This window comes from Hypanus sabinus, chromosome X1 (assembly GCF_030144855.1).
Source record: "Hypanus sabinus isolate sHypSab1 chromosome X1, sHypSab1.hap1, whole genome shotgun sequence".
Lineage (NCBI taxonomy): Eukaryota > Metazoa > Chordata > Chondrichthyes > Myliobatiformes > Dasyatidae > Hypanus > Hypanus sabinus.
In genome coordinates this window covers 30,135,591-30,162,756 of record NC_082738.1, presented here as the reverse complement: position 1 = coordinate 30,162,756, position 27,166 = coordinate 30,135,591, and the positions used below count along the sequence as shown (strand labels likewise).

Below are 27,166 nucleotides of genomic sequence, written 5' to 3'. Positions count from 1 at the left end.
GAACTCCCCCGTCACACACACACTCCTCCCCAACTCCCCCTATCACACACACACTCCTCCCCAACTCCCCCGTCACACACACTCCTCCCCAACTCCAACCATCTCACACACACTCCTCCCGAACTCCCCCATCACACACACACTCCTCCCCAACTCCCCCATCTCACAAACACTCCTCCCCAACTCCCCCATCTCACACACACTCCTCCCCAACTCCCCCATCACACACACACCTCCCAAACTCCCCCATCACACACACACACCTCCCCAACTCCCCCATCACACACACACTCCTCCCCAACTCCCCCCATCACACACATTCACTCCTTCCCAACTCCCCCATCACACACACATTCCTCCCCAACTCCCCCCATCACACACACACTCCTCCCCAACTCCCCCCATCACACACACACTCCTCCCCAACTCCACAATCACACACACACACTCCTCCCGAACTCCCCCATCACACACACACTCCTCCCCAACTCCCCCATCTCACACACACTCCTCCCCAACGCCCCCCATCACACACACACTCCTCCCCAACTCCCCCATCACACACACACACCTCCCGAACTCCCCTGTCACACACACACTCCTCCCCAACTCCCCCATCACACACACACTCCTCCCCAACTCCCCCATCACACACACACACTCCTCCCGAACTCCCCCATCACACACACTCCTCCCCAACTCCACCTTCACACACACACTCCTCCCCAACTCCGCCATCACAAACACACTCCTCCCCAACTCCCCCATCACATACACACTCCTCCCCAACTCCCCCTATCACACAGACACTCCTCCCCAACTCCCCCGTCACACACACACTCCTCCCCAACTCCCCTGTCACACACACTCCTCCCCAACTCCCCCATCTCACACACACTCCTCCCCAACTCCCCCATCTCACACACACTCCTCCCCAACTCCCCCATCTCACACACACTCCTCCCCAACGCCCCCCATCACACACTCTCCTTCCCAACTCCCCCATCACACACACACTCCTCCCCAACTCCCCCATCTCACACACACACCTCCCCAACTCCCCCATCTCACACACACTCCTCCCCAACGCCCCCCATCACACACACTCCTCCCCAACTCCCCCATCACACACACACTCCTCCCCAACTCCCCCATCTCACACACACTCCTCCCCAACTCCCCCATCACACAAACACTCCTCCCCAACTCCCCCATCACACACACACTCCTCCCCAACTCCCCCATCACACACACACACTCCTCCCCAACTCCCCCGTCACACACACACTCCTCCCCAACTCCCCCATCATACACACACTCCTCCCGAACTCCCCCGTCACACACACACTCCTCCCCAACTCCCCCTATCACACACACACTCCTCCCCAACTCCCCCGTCACACACACTCCTCCCCAACTCCAACCATCTCACACACACTCCTCCCGAACTCCCCCATCACACACACACTCCTCCCCAACTCCCCCATCTCACAAACACTCCTCCCCAACTCCCCCATCTCACACACACTCCTCCCCAACTCCCCCATCTCACACACACCTCCCAAACTCCCCCATCACACACACACACCTCCCCAACTCCCCCATCACACACACACTCCTCCCCAACTCCCCCCATCACACACATTCACTCCTTCCCAACTCCCCCATCACACACACATTCCTCCCCAACTCCCCCCATCACACACACACTCCTCCCCAACTCCCCCCATCACACACACACTCCTCCCCAACTCCACAATCACACACACACACTCCTCCCGAACTCCCCCATCACACACACACTCCTCCCCAACTCCCCCATCTCACACACACTCCTCCCCAACGCCCCCCATCACACACACACTCCTCCCCAACTCCCCCATCACACACACACACCTCCCGAACTCCCCTGTCACACACACACTCCTCCCCAACTCCCCCTATCACACAGACACTCCTCCCCAACTCCCCCGTCACACACACACTCCTCCCCAACTCCCCCGTCACACACACTCCTCCCCAACTCCCCCATCTCACACACACTCCTCCCCAACTCCCCCATCTCACACACACTCCTCCCCAACTCCCCCATCTCACACACACTCCTCCCCAACGCCCCCCATCACACACACTCCTTCCCAACTCCCCCATCACACACACATTCCTCCCCAACTCCCCCATCTCACACACACTACTCCCCAACTCCCCAATCACACACACACACTCCTCCCCAACTCCCCCGTCACACACACACTCCTCCCCAACTCCCCCATCACACACACACTCCTCCCGAACTCCCCCGTCACACACACACTTCTCCCCAACTCCCCCTATCACACACACACTCCTCCCCAACTCCCCCGTCACACACACACTCCTCCCCAACTCCCCCGTCACACACACTCCTCCCCAACTCCAAACATCTCACACACACTCCTCCCCAACTCCCCCATCTCACACACACTCCTCCCCAACTCCCCCATCACACACACATTCCTCCCCAACTCCCCCCATCACACACACACTTCTCCCCAACTCCCCCCATCACACACACACTCCTCCCCAACTCCACAATCACACACACACACTCCTCCGCAACTCCCCCCACCACACACACACCCCTCCCCAACTCCATAATCACACACACACACTCCTCCCCAACTCCCCCCATCACACACACACCCCTCCCCAACTCCACAATCACACACACACACTCCTCCCCAACTCCCCCATCACACACACACTCCTCCCCAACTCCCCCATCTCACACACACTCCTCCCCAACGCCCCCATCTCACACACACTCCTCCCCAACTCCCCCATCTCACAAACACTCCTCCCCAACTCCCCCATCTCACACACACTCCTCCCCAACGCCCCCATCACACACACTCCTCCCCAGCTCCCCCATCTCACAAACACTCCTCCCCAACTCCCCCATCTCACACACACTCCTCCCCAACGCCCCCCATCACACACACACACTCCTCCCCAACTCCCCCATCTCACAAACACTCCTCCCCAACTCCCCCATCTCACACACACTCCTCCCCAACGCCCCCCATCACACACACTCCTCCCCAACTCCCCCATCACACACACACTCCTCCCCAACTCCCCCATCACACACACACTCCTCCAGAACTCCCCTCACCTTACACACACGCTCCTCCCCAACTCCCCCCATCACACACACACTCCTCCCCAAGTCCCCCATCACACAGACATACTCCTCCCCAACTCCCCCATCACACACACACTCCTCCCGAACTCCCCTCATCACACACACACTCTCCTCCCCAACTCCCCCCATCACACACACACTCCTCCCCAACTCCCCCATCACACACACACACTCCTCCCCAACTCCCCCCACCACACACACACTCCTGCCCAACTCCCCCCATCACACACACACTCCTCCCCAACTCCCCCATCACACACACACACACCTCCCCAACTCCCCAATCACAGACACACACTCCTCCCCAACTCTCCCCATCACACACAGACTCATCCCCAACTCCCCCATCACACACACACTCCTCCCCAACTCCCCCCACCACACACACACTCCTCCCCAACTCCCCAATCACACACACACTCCTCCCCAACTCCCCTCATCACACACTCCTCCCCAACTCCCCCATCTCACACACACTCCTCCCCAACTCCACCATCACACACACACTCCTCCCGAACTCCACAATCACAGACACACACTCCTCCCCAACTCCCCCATCACACACACACTCCTCCCCAACTCCACCATCACACACACACTCCTCCCGAACTCCCCACATCACACACACACTCCTCCCCAACTCCCCCCATCACACACACACTCCTCCCCAACTCCCCCATCACACACACACACTCCTCCCCAACTCCCCCATCACACACACACTCCTCCCCAACTCCACAATCACAGACACACACTCCTCCCCAACTCCCCCATCACACACACACTCCTCCCCAACTCCACCATCACACACACACTCCTCCCCAACTCCCCCATCACACACTCCTCCCCAACTCCCCCCATCACACACACACTCCTCCCCAACTCCACCATCACACACACACTCCTCCACAACTCCCCCCATCACACACACACTCCTCCCCAACTCCCCCATCACACACACACAGTCTTCCCCAACTCTCCCCGTCACACACACACTCCTCCCCAACTCCCCCCACCACACACACACTCCTCCCCAACTCCCCAATCACACACACACTCCTCCCCAACTCCCCTCATCACACAATCCTCCCCAACTCAGCAATCACACACACACACTCCTCCCCAACACCCCCATCACACACACACACACTCCTCCCCAACTCCCCCCCTCACACACACTCCTCCACAACTCCCCCATCACACACACACACACTCCTCCCCAACTCCCCCCATCACACACACACTCCTCCCCAACTCCCCCCACCACACACACACTCCTCCCGAACTCCCCCCATCACACACACTCCTCCCCAACTCCCCCCATCACACACACACTTCTCCCCAACTCCCCCCATCACACACACTCATCCCCAACTCCCCCATCAGACACACACACTCATCCCCAACTCCCCCATCAGACACACAGACTCATCCCCAACTCCCCCATCAGACACACACTCTTCCCCAACTCCCCCCACCACACACAGACACACTCCTCCCCAACTCCACAATCACAGACACACACTCCTCCCCAACTCCCCCATCACACACACACTCCTCCCCAACTCCACCATCACACACACACTCCTCCCGAACTCCCCCCACCACATACACACTCCTCCCCAACTCCCCAATCACACACACACTCCTCCCCAACTCCCCTCATCACACACACACTCCTCCCCAACTCCCCCCATCACACACAGACACACTCCTCCCCAACTCCACAATCACAGACACACACTCCTCCCCAACTCCCACATCACACACACACTCCTCCCCAACTCCACCATCACACACACATTCCTCCCCAACTCCACCATCACACACACACTCCTCCCCAACTCCCCCATCACACACACACTCCTCCCCAACTCCCCCATCACACACACATTCCTCCCCAACTCCACCATCACACACACACTCCTCCCCAACTCCCCCCATCACACACACACTCCTCCCCAACTCCCCCATCACACACACACTCCTCCCCAACTCCCCCATCACACACTCCTCCCCAACTCCGCAATCACACACACACAGTCTTCCCCAACTCTCCCCATCACACACAGACTCATCCCCAAATCCCCCATCACACACACACTCCTCCCCAACTCCCCCCACCACACACACACTCCTCCCCAACTCCCCAATCACACACACACTCCTCCCCAACTCCCCTCATCACACACACTCCTCCCCAACGCCCCCCATCACACACACTCCTTCCCAACTCCCCCATCACACACTCCTCCCCAACTCCCCCATCTCACACACACTCCTCCCCAACTCCCCCATCACACACTCCTCCCCAACTCCCCCCATCACACACACACACACTCCTCCCCAACTCCCCTCATCACACAATCCTCCCCAACTCCGCAATCACACACACACACTCCTCCCCAACTCCCCCCATCACACACACACACACTCCTCCCCAACTCCCCCCCTCACACACACTCCTCCACAACTCCCCCATCACACACACACACACTCCTCCCCAACTCCCCCCATCACACACACACTCCTCCCCAACTCCCCCCACCACACACACACTCCTCCCCAACTCCACCATCACACACACACTCCTCCCCAACTCCCCCATCACACACACATTCCTCCCCAACTCCACCATCACACACAGACACACTCCTCCCCAACTCCACAATCACAGACACACACTCCTCCCCAACTCCCCCATCACACACACACTCCTCCCCAACTCCACCATCACACACACACTCCTCCCCAACTCCCCCATCACACACACATTCCTCCCCAACTCCACCATCACACACACACTCCTCCCCAACTCCCCCATCACACACACACTCCTCCCCAACTCCCCCATCACACACACATTCCTCCCCAACTCCACCATCACACACACACTCCTCCCCAACTCCCCCATCACACACACACTCCTCCCCAACTCCCCCATCACACACACACTCCTCCCCAACTCCACCATCACACACACACCTCCCCAACTCCCCCATCACACACACACTCCTCCCCAACTCCACCATCACACACACAAACACTCCTCCCCAACTCCCCCCATCACACACACACTCCTCCCCAACTCCCCCATCACACACACACAGTCTTCCCCAACTCTCCCCATCACACACAGACTCATCCCCAAATCCCCCATCACACACACACTCCTCCCCAACTCCCCCCATCACACACACACTCCTCCCCAACTCCCCTCATCACACACTCCTCCCCAACTCCCCCCATCACACACACACACACTCCTCCCCAACTCCCCTCATCACACAATCCTCCCCAACTCCGCAATCACACACACACACTCCTCCCCAACTCCCCCCATCACACACACACACACTCCTCCCCAACTCCCCCCCTCACACACACTCCTCCACAACTCCCCCATCACACACACACACACTCCTCCCCAACTCCCCCCATCACACACACACTCCTCCCCAACTCCCCCCACCACACACACACTCCTCCCGAACTCCCCCCATCACACACACACACTCCTCCCCAACTCCACCATCACACACACACTCCTCCCGAACTCCCCACATCACACACTCCTCCCCAACTCCACCCATCACACACACACTCCTCCCCAACTCCCCCCACCACACACACACTCCTCCCCAACTCCACCATCACACACACACTCCTCCCCAACTCCCCCATCACACACACATTCCTCCCCAACTCCACCATCACACACAGACACACTCCTCCCCAACTCCACAATCACAGACACACACTCCTCCCCAACTCCCCCATCACACACACACTCCTCCCCAACTCCACCATCACACACACACTCCTCCCCAACTCCCCCATCACACACACATTCCTCCCCAACTCCACCATCACACACACACTCCTCCCCAACTCCCCCATCACACACACACTCCTCCCCAACTCCCCCATCACACACACATTCCTCCCCAACTCCACCATCACACACACACTCCTCCCCAACTCCCCCATCACACACACACTCCTCCCCAACTCCCCCATCACACACACACTCCTCCCCAACTCCACCATCACACACACACCTCCCCAACTCCCCCATCACACACACACTCCTCCCCAACTCCACCATCACACACACAAACACTCCTCCCCAACTCCCCCCATCACACACACACTCCTCCCCAACTCCCCCATCACACACACACAGTCTTCCCCAACTCTCCCCATCACACACAGACTCATCCCCAAATCCCCCATCACACACACACTCCTCCCCAACTCCCCCCATCACACACACACTCCTCCCCAACTCCCCTCATCACACACTCCTCCCCAACTCCCCCCATCACACACACACACTCCTCCCCAACTCCCCTCATCACACAATCCTCCCCAACTCCGCAATCACACACACACACTCCTCCCCAACTCCCCCCATCACACACACACACACTCCTCCCCAACTCCCCCCCTCACACACACTCCTCCACAACTCCCCCATCACACACACACACACTCCTCCCCAACTCCCCCCATCACACACACACTCCTCCCCAACTCCCCCCACCACACACACACTCCTCCCCAACTCCCCCCATCACACACACACTCCTCCCCAACTCCTCCCACCACACACACACTCCTCCCCAACTCCCCCCATCACACACACTCCTCCCCAACTCCCCCCATCACACACACACTTCTCCCCAACTCCCCCCATCACACACACTCATCCCCAACTCCCCCATCAGACACACACACTCATCCCCAACTCCCCCATCAGACACACAGACTCATCCCCAACTCCCCCATCAGACACACACTCTTCCCCAACTCCCCCCACCACACACAGACACACTCCTCCCCAACTCCACAATCACAGACACACACTCCTCCCCAACTCCCCCATCACACACACACTCCTCCCCAACTCCACCATCACACACACACTCCTCCCCAACTCCCCCATCACACACACACTCCTCCCCAACTCCCCCATCACACACACACACTCCTCCCGAACTCCCCACATCACACACACACTCCTCCCCAACTCCCCCCATCACACACACACTCCTCCCCAACTCCCCCATCACACACACACACTCCTCCCCAACTCCACCATCACACACACACTCCTCCCGAACTCCCCACATCACACACTCCTCCCCAACTCCCCAATCACACACACACTCCTCCCCAACTCCCCCCATCACACACACACTCCTCCCCAACTCCCCCATCACACACACACAGTCTTCCCCAACTCTCCCCATCACACACAGACTCATCCCCAAATCCCCCATCACACACACACTCCTCCCCAACTCCCCCCACCACACACACACTCCTCCCCAACTCCCCAATCACACACACACTCCTCCCCAACTCCCCTCATCACACACACACTCCTCCCCAACTCCCCCATCTCACACACACACACTCCTCCCCAACTCCCCTCATCACACAATCCTCCCCAACTCCGCAATCACACACAAACTCCTCCCCAACTCCCCCCATCACACACACACACACTCCTCCCCAACTCCCCCCATCACACACACACTCCTCCCCAACTCCCCCCACCACACACACACTCCTCCCCAACTCCCCCCATCACACACACACTCCTCCCCAACTCCCCCCACCACACACACACTCCTCCCGAACTCCCCCCATCACACACACTCCTCCCCAACTCCCCCCATCACACACACACTCCTCCCCAACTCCCCCATCTCACACACTCATCCCCAACTCCCCCATCAGACACACAGACTCATCCCCAACTCCCCCATCAGACACACACTCTTCCCCAACTCCCCCATCACACACACACTCCTCCCGAACTCCCCTCATCACACACACTCCTCCCCAACTCCCCCCATCACACACACACTCCTCCCCAACTCCCCCCATCACACACACTCATCCCCAACTCCCCCATCACACACACACTCCTCCCCAACTCCCCCCATCACACACAGACACACTCCTCCCCAACTCCCCCCATCACACACACACTCCTCCCCAACTCCCACATCACACACACACTCCTCCCCAACTCCACCATCACACACACATTCCTCCCCAACTCCACCATCACACACACACTCCTCCCCAACTCCCCCATCACACACACACTCCTCCCCAACTCCCCCATCACACACACATTCCTCCCCAACTCCACCATCACACACACACTCCTCCCCAACGCCCCCCATCACACACACACTCCTCCCCAACTCCCCCCATCACACACACACTCCTCCCCAACTCCCCCATCACACACACACTCCTCCCCAACTCCCCCATCACACACTCCTCCCCAACTCCGCAATCACACACACACAGTCTTCCCCAACTCTCCCCATCACACACAGACTCATCCCCAAATCCCCCATCACACACACACTCCTCCCCAACTCCCCCCACCACACACACACACTCCTCCGCAACTCCCCCATCACACACACACTCCTCCCCAACTCCCCAATCACACACACACTCCTCCCCAACTCCCCTCATCACACACTCCTCCCCAACTCCCCCCATCACACACACACACACTCCTCCCCAACTCCCCTCATCACACAATCCTCCCCAACTCCGCAATCACACACACACACTCCTCCCCAACTCCCCCCATCACACACACACACACTCCTCCCCAACTCCCCCCCTCACACACACTCCTCCACAACTCCCCCATCACACACACACACACTCCTCCCCAACTCCCCCCATCACACACACACTCCTCCCCAACTCCCCCCACCACACACACACTCCTCCCCAACTCCCCCCATCACACACACACTCCTCCCCAACTCCACAATCACACACACACTCCTCCCCAACTCCCCCATCACACACACATTCCTCCCCAACTCCACCATCACACACAGACACACTCCTCCCCAACTCCACAATCACAGACACACACTCCTCCCCAACTCCCCCATCACACACACACTCCTCCCCAACTCCACCATCACACACACACTCCTCCCCAACTCCCCCATCACACACACATTCCTCCCCAACTCCACCATCACACACACACTCCTCCCCAACTCCCCCATCACACACACACTCCTCCCCAACTCCCCCATCACACACACATTCCTCCCCAACTCCACCATCACACACACACTCCTCCCCAACTCCCCCATCACACACACACTCCTCCCCAACTCCCCCATCACACACACACTCCTCCCCAACTCCACCATCACACACACACCTCCCCAACTCCCCCATCACACACACACTCCTCCCCAACTCCACCATCACACACACAAACACTCCTCCCCAACTCCCCCCATCACACACACACTCCTCCCCAACTCCCCCATCACACACACACAGTCTTCCCCAACTCTCCCCATCACACACAGACTCATCCCCAAATCCCCCATCACACACACACTCCTCCCCAACTCCCCCCATCACACACACACTCCTCCCCAACTCCCCTCATCACACACTCCTCCCCAACTCCCCCCATCACACACACACACACTCCTCCCCAACTCCCCTCATCACACAATCCTCCCCAACTCCGCAATCACACACACACACTCCTCCCCAACTCCCCCCATCACACACACACACACTCCTCCCCAACTCCCCCCCTCACACACACTCCTCCACAACTCCCCCATCACACACACACACACTCCTCCCCAACTCCCCCCATCACACACACACTTCTCCCCAACTCCCCCCACCACACACACACTCCTCCCCAACTCCCCCCATCACACACACACTCCTCCCCAACTCCCCCCACCACACACACACTCCTCCCCAACTCCCCCCATCACACACACTCCTCCCCAACTCCCCCCATCACACACACACTTCTCCCCAACTCCCCCCATCACACACACTCATCCCCAACTCCCCCATCAGACACACACACTCATCCCCAACTCCCCCATCAGACACACAGACTCATCCCCAACTCCCCCATCAGACACACACTCTTCCCCAACTCCCCCCACCACACACAGACACACTCCTCCCCAACTCCACAATCACAGACACACACTCCTCCCCAACTCCCCCATCACACACACACTCCTCCCCAACTCCACCATCACACACACACTCCTCCCCAACTCCCCCATCACACACACACTCCTCCCCAACTCCCCCATCACACACACACACTCCTCCCGAACTCCCCACCTCACACACACACTCCTCCCCAACTCCCCCCATCACACACACACTCCTCCCCAACTCCCCCATCACACACACACACTCCTCCCCAACTCCACCATCACACACACACTCCTCCCGAACTCCCCACATCACACACTCCTCCCCAACTCCCCAATCACACACACACTCCTCCCCAACTCCCCCCATCACACACACACTCCTCCCCAACTCCCCCATCACACACACACAGTCTTCCCCAACTCTCCCCATCACACACAGACTCATCCCCAAATCCCCCATCACACACACACTCCTCCCCAACTCCCCCCACCACACACACACTCCTCCCCAACTCCCCAATCACACACACACTCCTCCCCAACTCCCCTCATCACACACACACTCCTCCCCAACTCCCCCATCTCACACACACACACTCCTCCCCAACTCCCCTCATCACACAATCCTCCCCAACTCCGCAATCACACACACACTCCTCCCCAACTCCCCCCATCACACACACACACACTCCTCCCCAACTCCCCCCATCACACACACACTCCTCCCCAACTCCCCCCACCACACACACACTCCTCCCCAACTCCCCCCATCACACACACACTCCTCCCCAACTCCCCCCACCACACACACACTCCTCCCGAACTCCCCCCATCACACACACTCCTCCCCAACTCCCCCCATCACACACACACTCCTCCCCAACTCCCCCCATCACACACACACTCCTCCCCAACTCCCCCATCTCACACACTCATCCCCAACTCCCCCATCAGACACACAGACTCATCCCCAACTCCCCCATCAGACACACACTCTTCCCCAACTCCCCCATCACACACACACTCCTCCCGAACTCCCCTCATCACACACACTCCTCCCCAACTCCCCCCATCACACACACACTCCTCCCCAACTCCCCCCATCACACACACTCATCCCCAACTCCCCCGTCACACACACACACTCCTCCCCAACTCCCCAATCACACACACACTCCTCCCCAACTCCCCCACCACACACACACACTCCTCCCCAACTCCCCTCATCACACACACACCTCCCAAACTCCCCTCATCACACACTCCTCCCCAACTCCCCCACCACACACACACACTCCTCCCCAACTCCCCTCATCACACACTCCTCCCCAACTCCGCAATCACACACACACACTCCTCCACAACTCCCCCATCACACACACACACACTCCTCCCCAACTCCCCCATCAGACACACAGACTCATCCCCAACTCCCCCATCAGACACACACTCTTCCCCAACTCCCCCATCACACACACACTCCTCCCGAACTCCCCCCATCACACACACTCCTCCCCAACTCCCCTCATCACACACACACTCCTCCCCAACTCCCCTCATCACACACACTCCTCCCCAACTCCCCCCATCACACACACACTCCTCCCCAACTCCCCTCATCACACACTCCTCCCCAACTCCCCCCATCACACACACTCATCCCCAACTCCCCCATCAGACACACACACTCCTCCCCAACTCCCCCCATCACACACAGACTCATCCCCAACTCCCCCATCAGACACACACTCTTCCCCAACTCCCCCATTACACACACACACCCGTCCGCATCTCTTTCTCCTCACCCACACACGCATTCCTTCGGCTCTGCACACCCAGAGGTCCTTGGGTAGGGCAGGAGGGTCTGTGACTCACCTGGCCGGATTTTGATCCGTATTTTTTGGGGAGCCAGTTGTACGTGACCCTCTCCCTGAACGGGCTGTCCGAGCTTCCGGTTCTCCAGCACCTCGTGGGAGCTGTTTGGATTTATGATTTCGTCCACTGGGCAGCCCCGGATTTGCAGGCTCTCCTTCCCATCACAGCGCACCGAGTCCGGCTCCCCAGGCTTTGTAAAACTCTGCAGGAGAAGAGGGGTTTGGGGGTGTGGGATTGAGGGCAGGTTAGAGCACCCAGTGGGAGTGAGATATCTCCCTCACTCCCTCCATCTCTCCCTCCCTCCCCACCTTCCGCATCTTTCTCTGCTGTTTCTGCACGTTATTTTCTGGGACCACACAGTTTCTTCCGTAAGTGAATGTTGGTTTTCAGCATAGCTCTCCTGGGGACTCAGCGTTGGAAGTGAGATATGGGGATGGGAGAGGGGTTGGTCTCGAGGTGGGAAGAGAGAAAGTGACAGGTAAGGAGATTGAGGTACAGAGCAAGAGATGAAAAGAGAAAGCAGAGGGATTCTATCTCTGTGTGTGTGGAGGGTGGGAGAAACAGAGAGCAAAGGGGTGAGTGTGAAAGATAGTGAGATGGAGAGGTGGAGGAGGGAGGGAAGGGTAGAGGACAAACCACTGTGAGGAAGGAGAGGATGTGTGAGGAGGGCTGTTAAGAGGAGGGTCCCAGCTGTTTTCCCAGCAATGGACCTTCCATGCCCCTCCTCCTCTCCCCAATCCCCCTTTTCACTCTCCTTCCCTCCCAGGCTACTGGGGTGGAAGGTGACTGAGTCCCACCTACCTTGTATTTACACCAGGAACAGCTGGGGTGGGCGCTGATACAGTCATCACAGGAGGCATGAGATCCACAGGGCGGTGCTGTGGGGAGACACATAGGTCACTGATACTCCTCACCCCTCTATCTTCTGACCCCCTCCCCATCCACCACTCCCCTCCCTCAATCATTTTCTCCCTTCCTCTCTCTCTCTCCATCATTTACTCTGCTCCCTCCCTCCTTCCCCCACCTCAATTACTCACCTCCCTCAATCAGTTTCTCCCTTCCTCTGTCTCTCAACTCCTCTCTCCATCTTTTACTCTGCTCCCTCCCTCCTTCCCCCCCCCACCTTAGTTACTCACCTCCTGCAGCCAGTTTCCCACTTCCACATCCAGAAGGGTCAGGGTCCCAGAGGAGGAGGGTGATTGGCACCCAAACCCACACTGGTGGCATCTGTGGCAAATAACACCAGTCAATCCCCAGACTCACAGACTTCTCCCCCTCCCCAGGGGCACGACACACTGTGAACAGTGGGGAGTGTCAAGGGACAGAGGGACCTCAGCTTACAAAGGTTGGGTGTGTGTTGAGAGACTGAGGAAGTTCGATGTACAACCTCAGTCCCTCAACACTTTTTGCCTCAAAGGAGGTGTCTGTGGGGGCGTGTGGGGATGGAAACGCTCTTGGTTCTGCAGTGCAGGGAAGAGTCCACAGTGAGTGCTGGGGGGTAGGATTGCAGAGAAGGGGTCAGCACAGACTCAGTGGGCTGAAGAGCTCTGTCTCACTCTGTCTCACCTCAGCTCGCACACTTCCCTCCTCCCAACCCCATCATTTTCTCATCCCTCTAGCCTTACCACTGATGATGACTCCTCACACACTCAACACTCATCTTAGCATGAAACCTGTCCTGTCCATGCTGACTAAGATCTCCATATCAGTCAGTCCAATTTGCCTGTGTTTGTCCCATTTCCCTCTAAACCATTCCCGTCTGTGCACCTGTCCAAATGTCTTTTAAATGTTGTTAATGTACCGGCTTCAGCCCCTTCCTCTGGCAGCTCGTTCCACACACCCATCACACTCTGTGTGGAAAAGTTCGCCCCCCCCCCCCCAAGGTTCCCCGTATATCTCTCCTCTCACAGCTTAAACCTGTTCCCCCTGTTGATTGATTCCCCAGATCCTGGGGAAATATACGTCCATCCTACCAACACCTCTCACAGTCTTATAAACGTCTATCCATTCTCCCCTCAGCCTCTGCGCTCCAGAGAAAACAGCCCAAGTTTGTCCAGCCTCTCCTTGTAGCTCTTGACTCTAATCCAGGCGGTATCCTGGTGAATCTCCTCTGCTCCCTCTCCAAATCCCCCACACCCTTCCTGTAATGGGGTGAACTGAATGCAATATTCCAGATGTGGCCTGATTAGAGTTTTATAAAGCTGCAACATCTTGACTTTTATATACAGTGTTAAAAAGGTGTAAAAAAGACAAGCTACCATTTACCCGAGTAACAAATTATGTATTTAAATGAAATACGGAACAAATTGGAACACTACCAATACTACTACAGCACTATAAAACTGTATTAGTTCCAAATGGTTATTGAGAGAGAAATTCTTGCAGCCTACGCTGCCATATTCTCTTGACTGACTGTAACTGAAGAAAATCAGTTCAGACACCTAGTGCAGATAAAGGACTGCTATCAACGATTGCATTCTCCTTATCTTCCTTTTCATTATAACATTCAAGATGGCTGTAGATACCTTCAAATTCTTTGTCGTTTCTAACTTGTTGAAGTAGTGAAATAATTTTATTTTCACTTCCTGCCATTTCTATCATCTTCAAACCTCAATGCTTGAAACTGCAGTCAGCAAAACAGCTCTTAATTTTCTTACTGCTTATTTCTCGCCAACTATCAATGACAAAAATCATTGCTTTTTGAACACAAACACATGCATCTAATGCTATTTGAAGACTGTTCACTCTAAGCGCGCTGTTGTTTCTAATGGCCACACAAGTGCACACAGCTGACACTAGTTAGAAGCTGTTTGGCCACAGTTTCCTGCCCCAGTTAAACAGCATAGTGTCCCAAATAGACAAAGGGACCCTCCCCAGCTATTTCCTCAATGAGTTTTTGGTTTTAAAAGTTGCCCCAAATAAACAGCTGTCTAGATTAACTGATGGCCCAATTAACCTGAATCCACTGTATATTATCTTATCTTTTAACGTATGACAGGACCAGTCAGTAGTTCTACAACAGTGGGGCAGAGGCTGTCCTTGAGCCTGGTGATATGTGATTTCAGGTTTTCTACCTTTTGCTTGATGGGAAAGGGGGAGAAAAGAGAATGTCCAGGGTGGGTGGGAGTGGGGGTTCCTTTGAAGCTGACACCTCTGTTGCGGTCACCACTCCCTATGACAGCTTGTTCCATACACCCACCACCCTTCTGGCTGAAATAGTTGCCCCTTAGATCCCCTTTAATTCCTTCACTTCTCCACAGACAACTCACATAACATTACAGCACAGTATGGGCTCTTTGACCGACGGTGTTATGCAACCCTTTAACCTACTCCAAGATCAATCTAACCCTTCCCTCCCACATAGCCCTCCATTTTTCTATCATCCATGTGTCTATCTAAGAGTCTTTTGAATGTCCCTCATGTATCTGCCTCTCACACCACCCCTGGCAGCAGGTTCCACACACTCACCACTCATTGTGTGAAAAACCTGCCCCGGACATCCCCCTCCATCACCTTAAAATGATGGGCTCTTGTATCAGCCATTTCCACCCTGGGAAAAAGTCTCTGCCTTTATCATCCTGTACACCTCTATCAAATCACCTCTCATCCTCTTTCGCTCCAGAGAGAAGAGCCCTAGCTTGCTCAATCTATTGTCGTATGACACGTTTTCTGATCCAGGCAGCTTTCTGGTAAATCTCCTCTGCATTGTCTCTAAACCTTCCACAACCCTCCTATTATGAGGCGACCAGAACTGAACACAATACTCCAAGTGTGGTCCAATCAGAGTTTTAAGAGCTGCAACATTACCTCACGGATCTTGATTTTATTCCCCTGACTAATAGAGGCAGAAACACTTAAACGCCCGATCAACTTGCACGACAGCTTTGAGTGATCTATGGACATGGACCCCACAATCCCTCTGTTTCTCCACACTGCTAATAATCCTGCCATTAACCCAAGATCTAGGCCTCAATAACTCCCTGTGCAAATGGAACCTCAATTTCCTCATTTCAGATTAGCAACAACATCTCCTCCACAATCTCCATCAGCACAGATGCACCACAAAGCTGTGTGCTTAGCCCCCTGCTCTACTCACTTTACACCAATGAGGGTAAACACAGCTCCGATGCCATTTTGAAGTTTGTTGGCGACACCACTGCTGTTGGTTGAATCAAAGCGAGTGACAAATGGGCATACAGGAGAGAGATTGAAAACCCGGCTGAGCGGTGCCACAATAACAACCTCTCACTCAAAGTCAGCAAGACCAAGGAGCTGATTACTGACTACAGGAGGAGGAAACTGGAGATCAGAGGTGGGGAAGGTCAGTCATTTCGGAGAGTCTGTCCTGCGCCCAGCACGCAAGAGCCATTACAAAGAAAGCATGGCAGCTCCTCTACTTTTTTACAAATTTGAGAAGATTTGGTGTGTCATCTAAAACTTCGACAAACTTCTATCGATGCACAGTGGAGAGTGTATTGACTGGTCGCATCACGGCCTGGTATGGAAACATCAGTGCCCAGGAACAAAAAAGCCTTCAGAAAGTGACGGGTACAACCCAGTCCCTCTCAGGCAAAGCCCTTCCCGCTACTGAGCACACCTACACAGGGAAGCAGCATCCACCGTCAAGGAGCCCCACCACCCAGGCCATGCTCTCTTCTCACTGTTGACCATTGAGCAGGAAGTACAGGAACCTTAGATCTCACACCAGTTATTACCCTTCAACTATCAGTCCCCTGAACCGGCGTGGATAACTTCACTCACCCCAACACTGAATTGATTCCACAACCTACAGACTCACCTTTAAGGACTTTACAATTCATGTTCTCAGTATTATTTATTTTTTATTTGCTCAATTTGCCTTTTTTGCACATTTGTTGTTTGTCATTCTTTGTTTATATACAGTTTTTCATAAGTTCTATTGTGATACTTCATTTTCATGTAAATGCCTGCAAGAAAATGGCTCTTACTGTAGTAAATGGTGACATACTTTGATGATAGATTTTCTTTGATTTTGACTTTGATTAATCCTGTGTAGTCTGCCTTTAATTTCACCTTCCAAAGTTAATCATCACACTTTTCCAGCTTGAACTCCATCTGCCACTTCTCGGCCCAGTTCTGCATCCTGTCAATGTCCCATGACAACCTTCTACACTATCCACAACTCCACCAGCTTCATGTCATCTGCAAACTTACTAACCCATCCTGCACTGGTGAGTATTGAAGGGCAACCTGAGGGAGAACTTCTTCATGCAGTGTGGATCAAGCTGCCAGTGAGTTTGATTGTGACCTTTGAGATACATTTGGGTAAGTCCATGAGTGGAAGGCTATGGTGCAGGTGCAAGTCTATGGGACTAGGCTGTGCTGTAGTGCTTTATGTCTCTAATTTTTTCCTATAACCCTTAATTCCCCTACTCTGCAAAAATCTGTCTAACTATGTTTTAAATATACTTAATGAGGTACCCTCTACTGCTTCATTGGGCAGAGAATTCCACAGATTCTCCACTCTCTGGGAAAAGCAGTTTCTCCTTATCTCCATCCTAAATCTATTCCCCCAAATCTTGAGGCCAAATCCCCCAGTTCTGGTCTCAGTTACCAATGGAAACAATTTCCTGTCTCTATCTTATCTATCCTTTTCATAATTATATATGTTTTACATTATTATTCATTATTATATGTGTTTTTATAAGATCCCCTCTGATTCTTGTGAATTCCAGTGAGTATAGTCCCAGGCGGACACATCCTTCTACACCCTGCATGTTCATGTCTAAGTCATCCTGTCCAAGATAAGGGAGAGATAACACAGGGAGGAAGAGACTTGTTGTTCCACCATATTATAACTCCTGTAAGACTTACGGCTCTGGAGAGGGCTGTTTACTTGGTACCATTCTGTCTCCTCAGTGGACAGCCAGAGTGGGCTGGTTTGAAGGGCTAAGCCATTCAAAACTGATTGACACCTGAGACCCCATGAGTAGGGATAAAAGTGAGGTCTGGGGAGACACCCCTCAGATGCACCAAGAGACAAACTAGTGAGCACTGCTTAAGTGTTGGAACCCACGAGAAAGTGTGGGGCATCGGAGACCGAACGAAGGATTGGTCAATTTTAACTCACAGTATTTATAGCGAGGCTGGTGGGGGCTTGTGTGTGTGTCCACCCTTGCCTGGGTGACGAGTCCACCACGGAAGAACGGTCTAGCTGAAGGACAGAGGGGTCATACTTGAATGGCCACAACAACACATCGATGGATCAAGATCGTAAAGGAAGGTTTGACTGGCTGTCACTGTTTGCTCGCTCTCTCTCTCTCTCTCCCTCTTTCCCTCTCCAACAATTACAACACATTGACCAACAACTACCTCAGGACGTATGAACTGAACTGAACTTTATATTCACATATGACAATTCATTATCCCCTAGACAACGATAGAGTGTGTTTTTTATTGATTATTATTATACCCACACTTTTAGGTTTAGTGTTGCTAACGTGTATTATCTGTATATTTGCATTGTTGATATTGATTTGTATATTTGACTAATAAACAGTTTTGATAATAGTACCAGACTCCTAGTATAGTAGTATAATAGTAGTAGTAATATAGTAGTATAATAGTACCAGACAGATACTTTTATCTTTGCTGGTAAGACACCCAGTTACGGGGTATGTAACAAGTCATTTGTATGTCTTGCTCTGCACTGCTATCACAAAGCATTTCACAACGTACGGCAGTAATAATAAACCTAATTCTGATTCAGATTCTCGATCAGTGCTTAGACCTCTGCTGTTTGTCATGTATAGGTAAGATTTAGACAAAAATGTAAATGGGATAATTGGTAAGTTTGCAGATGACAAGAAAATTGGTGGAATCTTGGACAGTGAAGAAGATTGTCAGAAGATCAGATGGGATATAGATCAGTTGCAGCGTGGGCAGTGAAATGGCAGATGGTGTTTAATCCGGGCAAGTGTGAGGTGTTGCACTCCGAGAGGTCAAATGGAAGGGGAAAATGTACAGTTACCAGCAGGAGCATTGATGTGCAGAGGTATCCTGGGGTCTCTGAAAATGGTGACAGAAGTAGATAGTGAAAAAGTGGTTAAAAAAAGCGCTTGCTTTTGTCGATCAAGGTACTCACAATGCAGCTACATAAAACTCTAGTCAAGATGCACTTGGAGTACTGAGTACATTTCTGGTCACCCCGTTACAGGAAGGGTGTGGGGGCTTTGGAGAGGGAGCAGAGGCTGTTTACCAGGATGCCGCCTGGATTAGAGTCAAGAGCTACAAGGAGAGGCCGGACAAACTTGGGCTGTTTTCTCTGGAGCGCAGAGGCTGAGGGGAGAATGGATAGACGTTTATAAGACTGTGAGAGGTGTTGGTAGGATGGACGTATATTTCCCCAGGATCTGGGGAATCAATCAACAGGGGGAACAGGTTTAAGCTGTGAGAGGAGAGATATACGGGGAACCTTGGGGGGGGGGCGAACTTTTCCACACAGAGTGTGATGGGTGTGTGGAACGAGCTGCCAGAGGAAGGGGCTGAAGCCGGTACATTAACAACATTTAAAAGACATTTGGACAGGTGCACAGATGGGAATGGTTTAGAGGGAAATGGGACAAACACAGGCAAATTGGACTGACTGATATGGAGATCTTAGTCAGCATGGACAGGACAGGTTTCATGCTAAGATGAGTGTTGAGTGTGTGAGGAGTCATCATCAGTGGTAAGGCTAGAGGGATGTGAAAATGATGGGGTTGGGAGGAGGGAAGTGTGCGAGCTGAGGTGATACAGAGCCCCTCAGCCCACTGAGTCTGTGCTGACCCCTTCTCTGCAATTTCACGTGGTAGGAAGGATGTGGAGACTTTGGAGAGGGGGCTGGAGTTTCACCAGGATGTTGCTGGGTTATGGAGTATGAGCTATAAGGAGGGGTTAGACAAATGTGGTTGTCTAATTATAATTGCAGCCTGTAATTGCCCTTTTAAGAATGTAGACAGAGCAGACAGCTGGTATCTATCTCCCCAGAGCGGAACTGTTTGATACCAGAGGGAATAAATTTAAGCTGAGAGGGTTAAGTTCAAAGGTGATGTGAGTGGCAAGTTTTTTTACACAGGGAGTGATGGGTGTTGGAACATGCTGCCGGGTGGTGGTAGAGTGTTCGAAACACACATGAATGTGCAGAGAATGGAGTGACCTGGACATTGTGTAGACAGAAGTGATTGGGTTAAATTGGCATCACGCTAAGCACAGACATGGTGGGCTGAAAGGCCTGTTCTGTGTCTTAAGCCCTGTGAGAGTCTCTGAATCCACCCGTTCCTCTGGCAGCATCTTTCAGATATCACCCTCAGTCTGTGTGTGAGGAAACTTTCCCCTTTAAACAGGTCACACCTGCTCCCTCTTGTTTATGCCTGTACTCTGGGTAAAGTATTCTAACTTAACTTTGCCTCCCATGATCTTCTACATGGACATGCCCTCTTCTCATGATTACCTCCAGGGAGGAGGCACAGGAACCTTAAGGCCTACATTCAATGATTTAGGAACAGCTTTCTTCCCCTCTGTCATCAGATTTCTGAACAGTCCATGAACACTACCTCACTATTCTTTTTTTGCATATTTATTTGCTATGTCACCAAAGACTCGAGCAAATTTCCACAGCTGTACAGTGGAGAGCGTTCTGACTGGGTGCATCACAGTCTGGTGTGGAGACTCCCACGCAGAGGGTCACAAGAGACTGCAGAGGGTTGTAGACTCAGTCAGCTCCATCACAGGCACAAACCTCCCCAACATCACAGACATCCTCAAGAGGTAGGGTTTCAGAAAGGCGTCATCCATTATCAAAGACCCTCTTCTCATTACTACCATCAGGGAGGAGGTACAGGAGCCTGAAGACCCACACTCGGCGATTCAGGAACAGCTTCTTCCCCTCCACCATCAGATTTCTGAACGGTCCACAAATTCATTAACACTAGCTCACTATTTTGCTCTCTCTTTGTACTATTTATTTGCAACTTCTAGTTTTTTTTTATGTCTTGAACAAAACAACAAATTTCATAGCACATGTCAGTGATGATTCTGAGTTTCTTAAACACCAAAGCAACAGAGGTGGGGGTGGGGTACGAGGAGAGAGAAGCGTACAAAGTGGGAGGGGGAGAAGGAGATGTGCCTGGCGGCAGAGAAGTGATAGAGAGAAAGAGATAAACAGAGAGAGACAGAAATGGAGAGGGGGAATAAAGGAGGAAGAGGGAGAGAGGTGAGGGAGATGGGGAAAGGGGGAGAGGAAAGGGAAGGGGAGAAAGACAATAGAAAAGACGGAAGTCAGAGAGAAGGACAGGAAAGGACAGGTCGGAGGGGAGAGAAAATATCGAAGAGAGAGGCAGAGAGAATAAAAGAAGCTGGGGAGAGAGGGAGAGGTACAGGAGTGAAAAGGGAAGGGAGAGGTGAGGGGAGGGTTGAGAGAGGCGAAGAGCGAGGGATGGAGGGAGAGAGGTAGGCAAACGGGAGGGAGAAGCTCAGCGATAAAGGAGAGGGGGAGGAGGGACACGGAGAGAGGGAGTGGGACACAGTGAGAGAAAGGAAGATCCCACCCGGAGCGCACCTGCTGCTGATGGGACGGTCTCGCTGTTCTCCCGCTCTGGCGCCGGTAACGTCCCCTTGGTCAGTGGGCTAAAGACTTCGGTCCGGTGGTGGGGTGCTCGGATCGCGGGGAAACGGAGAGGACAAGCGGAGCGAGGCTAAACAACCGTTCAGAGAGCGAAGCGGCAACTGGGGTTACAGCGAGTCCCAACAGGAACCGCGTCAGAGAGGGAGAGAGAGAAAAGCAGAGAGCGAACCCAGCAGAAGGGAGAGAACAGCAGTGGGAGGAGAGGAGGAGACCAGCAGAGAGAGAGAGAGAGAGAAAGTAAGAGACCCAGCAGAAGGAGGGAGAGACCATGAGTGAGGGACCCAGTAAGAGGCAGAAACCAGCAGAGTGACCCTGCATTCTGGGCTCTCCCTCCCTCTGCCATTTAGCAGAGGGGATTTACCAGGATGCGGCCAGGAATTGGAGGACTGAGTTATGGAGAGAGAATGGGCAGGTTGAGTGTAGGAGACTGGGAGGGACATTGTAAAACCATGAGGGATCTAGATAAGTTGAGTGGTCTGCCCTGCTGGTCTCATTCCTTCTGATCCCTTCCTCTGCTGGGTCTCCCCTCTCACCATGACTGTGCTCCTCGCGGGGTGGTGGGGGGGGGGGAGTGGCAGGTGAGGAGAGAATGGGGGAGGGGGAACTAGAATGGGGAATGGAAAAAAAGAGAAGGGGAGGGGGAGATTACAGAAGTTGGAAAAATCTATGTTCACGCCATTAGGTTGAAGTCTACCATGAGAGGATATGAGGTGTTGCTCCTTCAACCTGAGTGTGGCAGTAGAGGAGTCCGTGGACTGACAGTGTCCAAAGGGAATGGGAATGGGAAGTCATATTGAAATGGGTGGCCACTGAGAAATCCCAACTTCTGTGGCGGACAGAGCGAAAATGCTCGATGAAGTGGTCCCCCAATCCACGTCAGGTCTCACCAATGTAGGGGATGCACTGGGAGCATCATAAGCTTTTCCTACCCACGGACCTGACCAAGTGCCTTTAAAATGTTGTTAATGCACCTGCCTCAACCACTTCCTTCTGGTGGCTGGTTCCATATATTGACCACCCTCCAGGTGAAAAAAACCTCAGGTCACAATTAAACATCTACCCTCTCTCCTTAAACCTGAGTTTAAGACACTCCATAAGACATATGAGCAGAATTAGGCCATCTGGCCCATCAAGTCTGCTCCACCATTCAATCATGGCTGATCCTTTTTTTTAAATCTCCTCCTCAACTGCAGTGCCTGGCCTTTGATCCCATGTCCAATCAAGAACCTATCAGTCTCTGCATTGTATACACCCAATGACCTGGCAAAGAATTCCAGAAATTCACCACCCTCTGGCTAAAGAAATTTCTCTGCATCTCTGTTTTAAAAGCGTGCCCCTCTATCCTGAGGCTGTGCCCTCTTGTCCTAGTCTCTCCCACCATGGGAACCATCCTCTTCACAGCTACTCTGTCTAGGCCTTTCAATATTCAAAAGGTTTCAATGAGATCCCCCTTTGTCCTTCTGAATTCCAGTGAGTACAGACCCAAAGCATCAAATGTTCCTCATATGATAACCCTTTCATTCCTGGAATCATCCTTGTGAACCTCCTCTGGACCCTCTCCAATGCCAGCACATCTTTCCTAAGATGACGGGCCCAAAACTGTTCACAATACTCAAGGTGAGGCCTCTCCAATGCCTTATAAAACCTCAGCATCACATCCCTGCTCTTGTATTCTAGACCTCTTGAAATGAACGCTAACATTGCATTTGCCTTCCTCACCACCGACTCTACCTGCAGATCTGGGGTGTTCTGCACAAGGACTCCCAAGTCCCTTTGCATCTCAGATTCCTGGATTTTCTCTCCATTTAGAAAATAGTCTGCACATTTATTTAACCTTGCAAGTTAACCTTCAGGGTGTTCTGCACAAGGACTCCCAAATCCCTCTGCATCTCAGATTCCTGGATTTTCTCCCTGCTCCTACCCTTAGATAAAAAAGCTATGACCATCCACTTTATCTACACCCCTCGTGTTTCTATAAAGCTCTGTCAGGTCACCCCTCAGCCTCTTTCACTCTGAGGAAAACAGTCCCAGTTTGTCCAGTCTCTCCCGATAACTCAACCCTCCAGTCCCAGTAACATCCTGGTGAATCGTTTCTGCACTCTCTCCAGCTCAATCCCATCCTTCCTATTGCTGGGTGACAAAACTGTACACAGAACTACAAGGTGCAGACGCACCAATATCCTGTACAGCTGGAAAACAACGTCCCAAAACTTGAACACGGTGCCCTGTGGGTACGGGGCCATGTGGGTCCCGATATCAGTGTGGGTATGCCACATCCTGTCACTGCTATGTATGTTGCTCAGATCTCCTGGCCAGGAGCAGAGATAGTGGTGTAACTGTCGCATGGATCAGATTAGCACCTGTGCAAAGCCTATACGTGCACACACAAACACAAACAATCACACATACACAGACATACACAAACAGATGTACATGCACCAAAGACACACGCATAATCACACTCACACAGCCACACACAAGCACGTACACAGACACATACAATCTGACATACACACACACACACACACACACACACACACACATACACAGACACAATCTGACATACACACATACTCTCTCATACACAGATACACATGCACCAAACACACACACGTACTCACACGCATCGACCCACACTGTCAAAGTACTCCCATGATGACATTGCTGGACATGCTCCCTCCACTCACTCCCCCCAGCTCTCTGTAGATGGAGTTACCATGGAACGGGGTCACGGAAAGCAGGGGGCTCTCAAATTTGGGGAGAAAGAGAGAGAGAGCGAGTGTGTGTGTGTGCGAGAGAGAGAGAGACTGTATATCTGTGTGAGGAGAGCGGAGGAGAGAGAAAGAGAGAGAGCGACTGTATATCTGTGTGAGGAGAGCGGGGGAGAGAGAGAGAGAGAGAGAGACTGTATATCTGTGTGAGGAGAGTGGGGGAGAGAGAGAGAGAGCAACTGTATATCTGTGTGAGGAGAACGGGGGTGAGAGAGAGAGAGAGAGAGAGAGCGACTGTATATCTGTGTGAGGAGAGCGGGAGAGAGAGAGAGGGACTGTATATCTGTGTGAGGAGAGCGGGAGAGAGAGAGAGAGGGACTGTATATCTGTGTGAGGAGAGTGGGGGAGAGAGAGAGAGAGCAACTGTATATCTGTGTGAGGAGAACGGGGGTGAGAGAGAGAGAGAGAGAGAGAGAGAGAGAGAGGGGGAGAAGTCAGAGGTTGATCCCATTAGGTGAGGATTCTCAGATGGGTGGGGACGGAGTGTGGGGGGTGGGGTGAAGTGATGAGAGGAGACACTGGAGTTGCCCCCGATCCATGAGGAAGCATCTGTGAACTCAACACTGGACTGTGGGGTGAGTCATCATCATTGGGAGGGAGAGTCAGTGAGGAGAAGGGTGACGGGGAGGGGACAGGTGAAAGGGATTTGAGGTGAGGATGTATACTGTGGGAGGGGAGGTGTGGAACAAAGGGGTGACCTTATAAGTGTTTAAAATTATGGATGCATGGTAACAGCATTTTCCCCAGGGTAGGGGAGTCCAAAACTGGAGGAGAACTATTTTAAAAAGATCTGAGGGGCAATTTTTTCACAAAAGGGACCTGAAAGGCAACCGTGGTGAGTCTATAGAACAATCTACCAGAGGAAGTGGTTGAGACGGGTACAATAGTGTTGTTTGAGAAGCACTTAGAGGGGTACACGGTGGGGAGGGGCTTAGAATAAAATAGGCTGAACGCAGGAAGTTGGGGACTAACTCGGTCGGCTCTGTGGTCAGCATTGACTGTTTGGGCCAAAGGACCTGAATCTTTGCTGTATTACTTTGTGATCTGGTGGACACAGTGATCCACTTGGCACCAGAGATCCAGTGGAACCAGTGACCTGGTGGTGCCATAGATCCAGTGTGGCCAGTGATGGGGCTGAAGGCAATCCAGTGTTGGTAGTGATCTGGTGAGGGAGATCTGGCAGGGGGAAAGTGGAGGGGGGTAAGAGCTGGTCTAGAATATCAATGATTGTGATTGTGATGGTGATCTGGCAGTGTATGGTCTTGAGATGGAAATCTATGGGAGGGGATCCACTGGCAATGATCTGGTAGGGGAGATCTGGAGGGGGACAAATCAGGTGGGGATGATCATGTATGGAGATACAGTGGGGTGATCCACTGGGGATAGAGTAAGTGGGCAATGTTGTGGGGCAATTCCATGGGAGACCAGCAAGAGATTGGCTTGGGAGATCCGGTGCGGATCCAGCACAGACACCGAGTACTCAGAGCAGAAAGGTTTTTATTTCCTTTTTTGTGCAAAAATAGACTTTCAGCCACAAACAAGCTCGGCACGGGGGTTGGGGGCAGGTATTTTGGGTCACAAGCCCCTTTCCCCCTGGCCTTGCCCCCCTGGACAAGCAGGCGAGCATCATCCCCACAGTCCACCATCCTCTTCCCCCACCCCCAGCTGGGGTAATTGGGGAGGTGTCTCTCCAGCACCTCTG

The 27,166-nt window shown here is 53.3% G+C and overlaps 1 protein-coding gene across 2 annotated transcripts in view; it reads right to left on the bottom strand.

The window, feature by feature from the left end:
• Positions 1-22,821, bottom strand: part of itgb7 (integrin, beta 7) — a 115,203-nt gene extending 92,382 nt beyond the window's left edge. The window contains exons 1-4 of one of the 2 annotated variants that reach the window (XM_059956194.1): positions 22,628-22,821; positions 14,187-14,277; positions 13,852-13,928; positions 13,051-13,252 (exon numbers count right to left, since the gene is read on the bottom strand). In XM_059956194.1, coding sequence (XP_059812177.1) covers positions 13,051-13,252; positions 13,852-13,928; positions 14,187-14,277 — 370 coding nt within the window. In that variant the 5' untranslated portion in view covers positions 22,628-22,821. The remainder of the gene's footprint in view (positions 1-13,050; positions 13,253-13,851; positions 13,929-14,186; positions 14,278-22,627) is intronic. The other variant, XM_059956192.1, reaches the window with a different exon arrangement.
• Between the last annotated feature and the right edge of the window lie 4,345 nt (positions 22,822-27,166).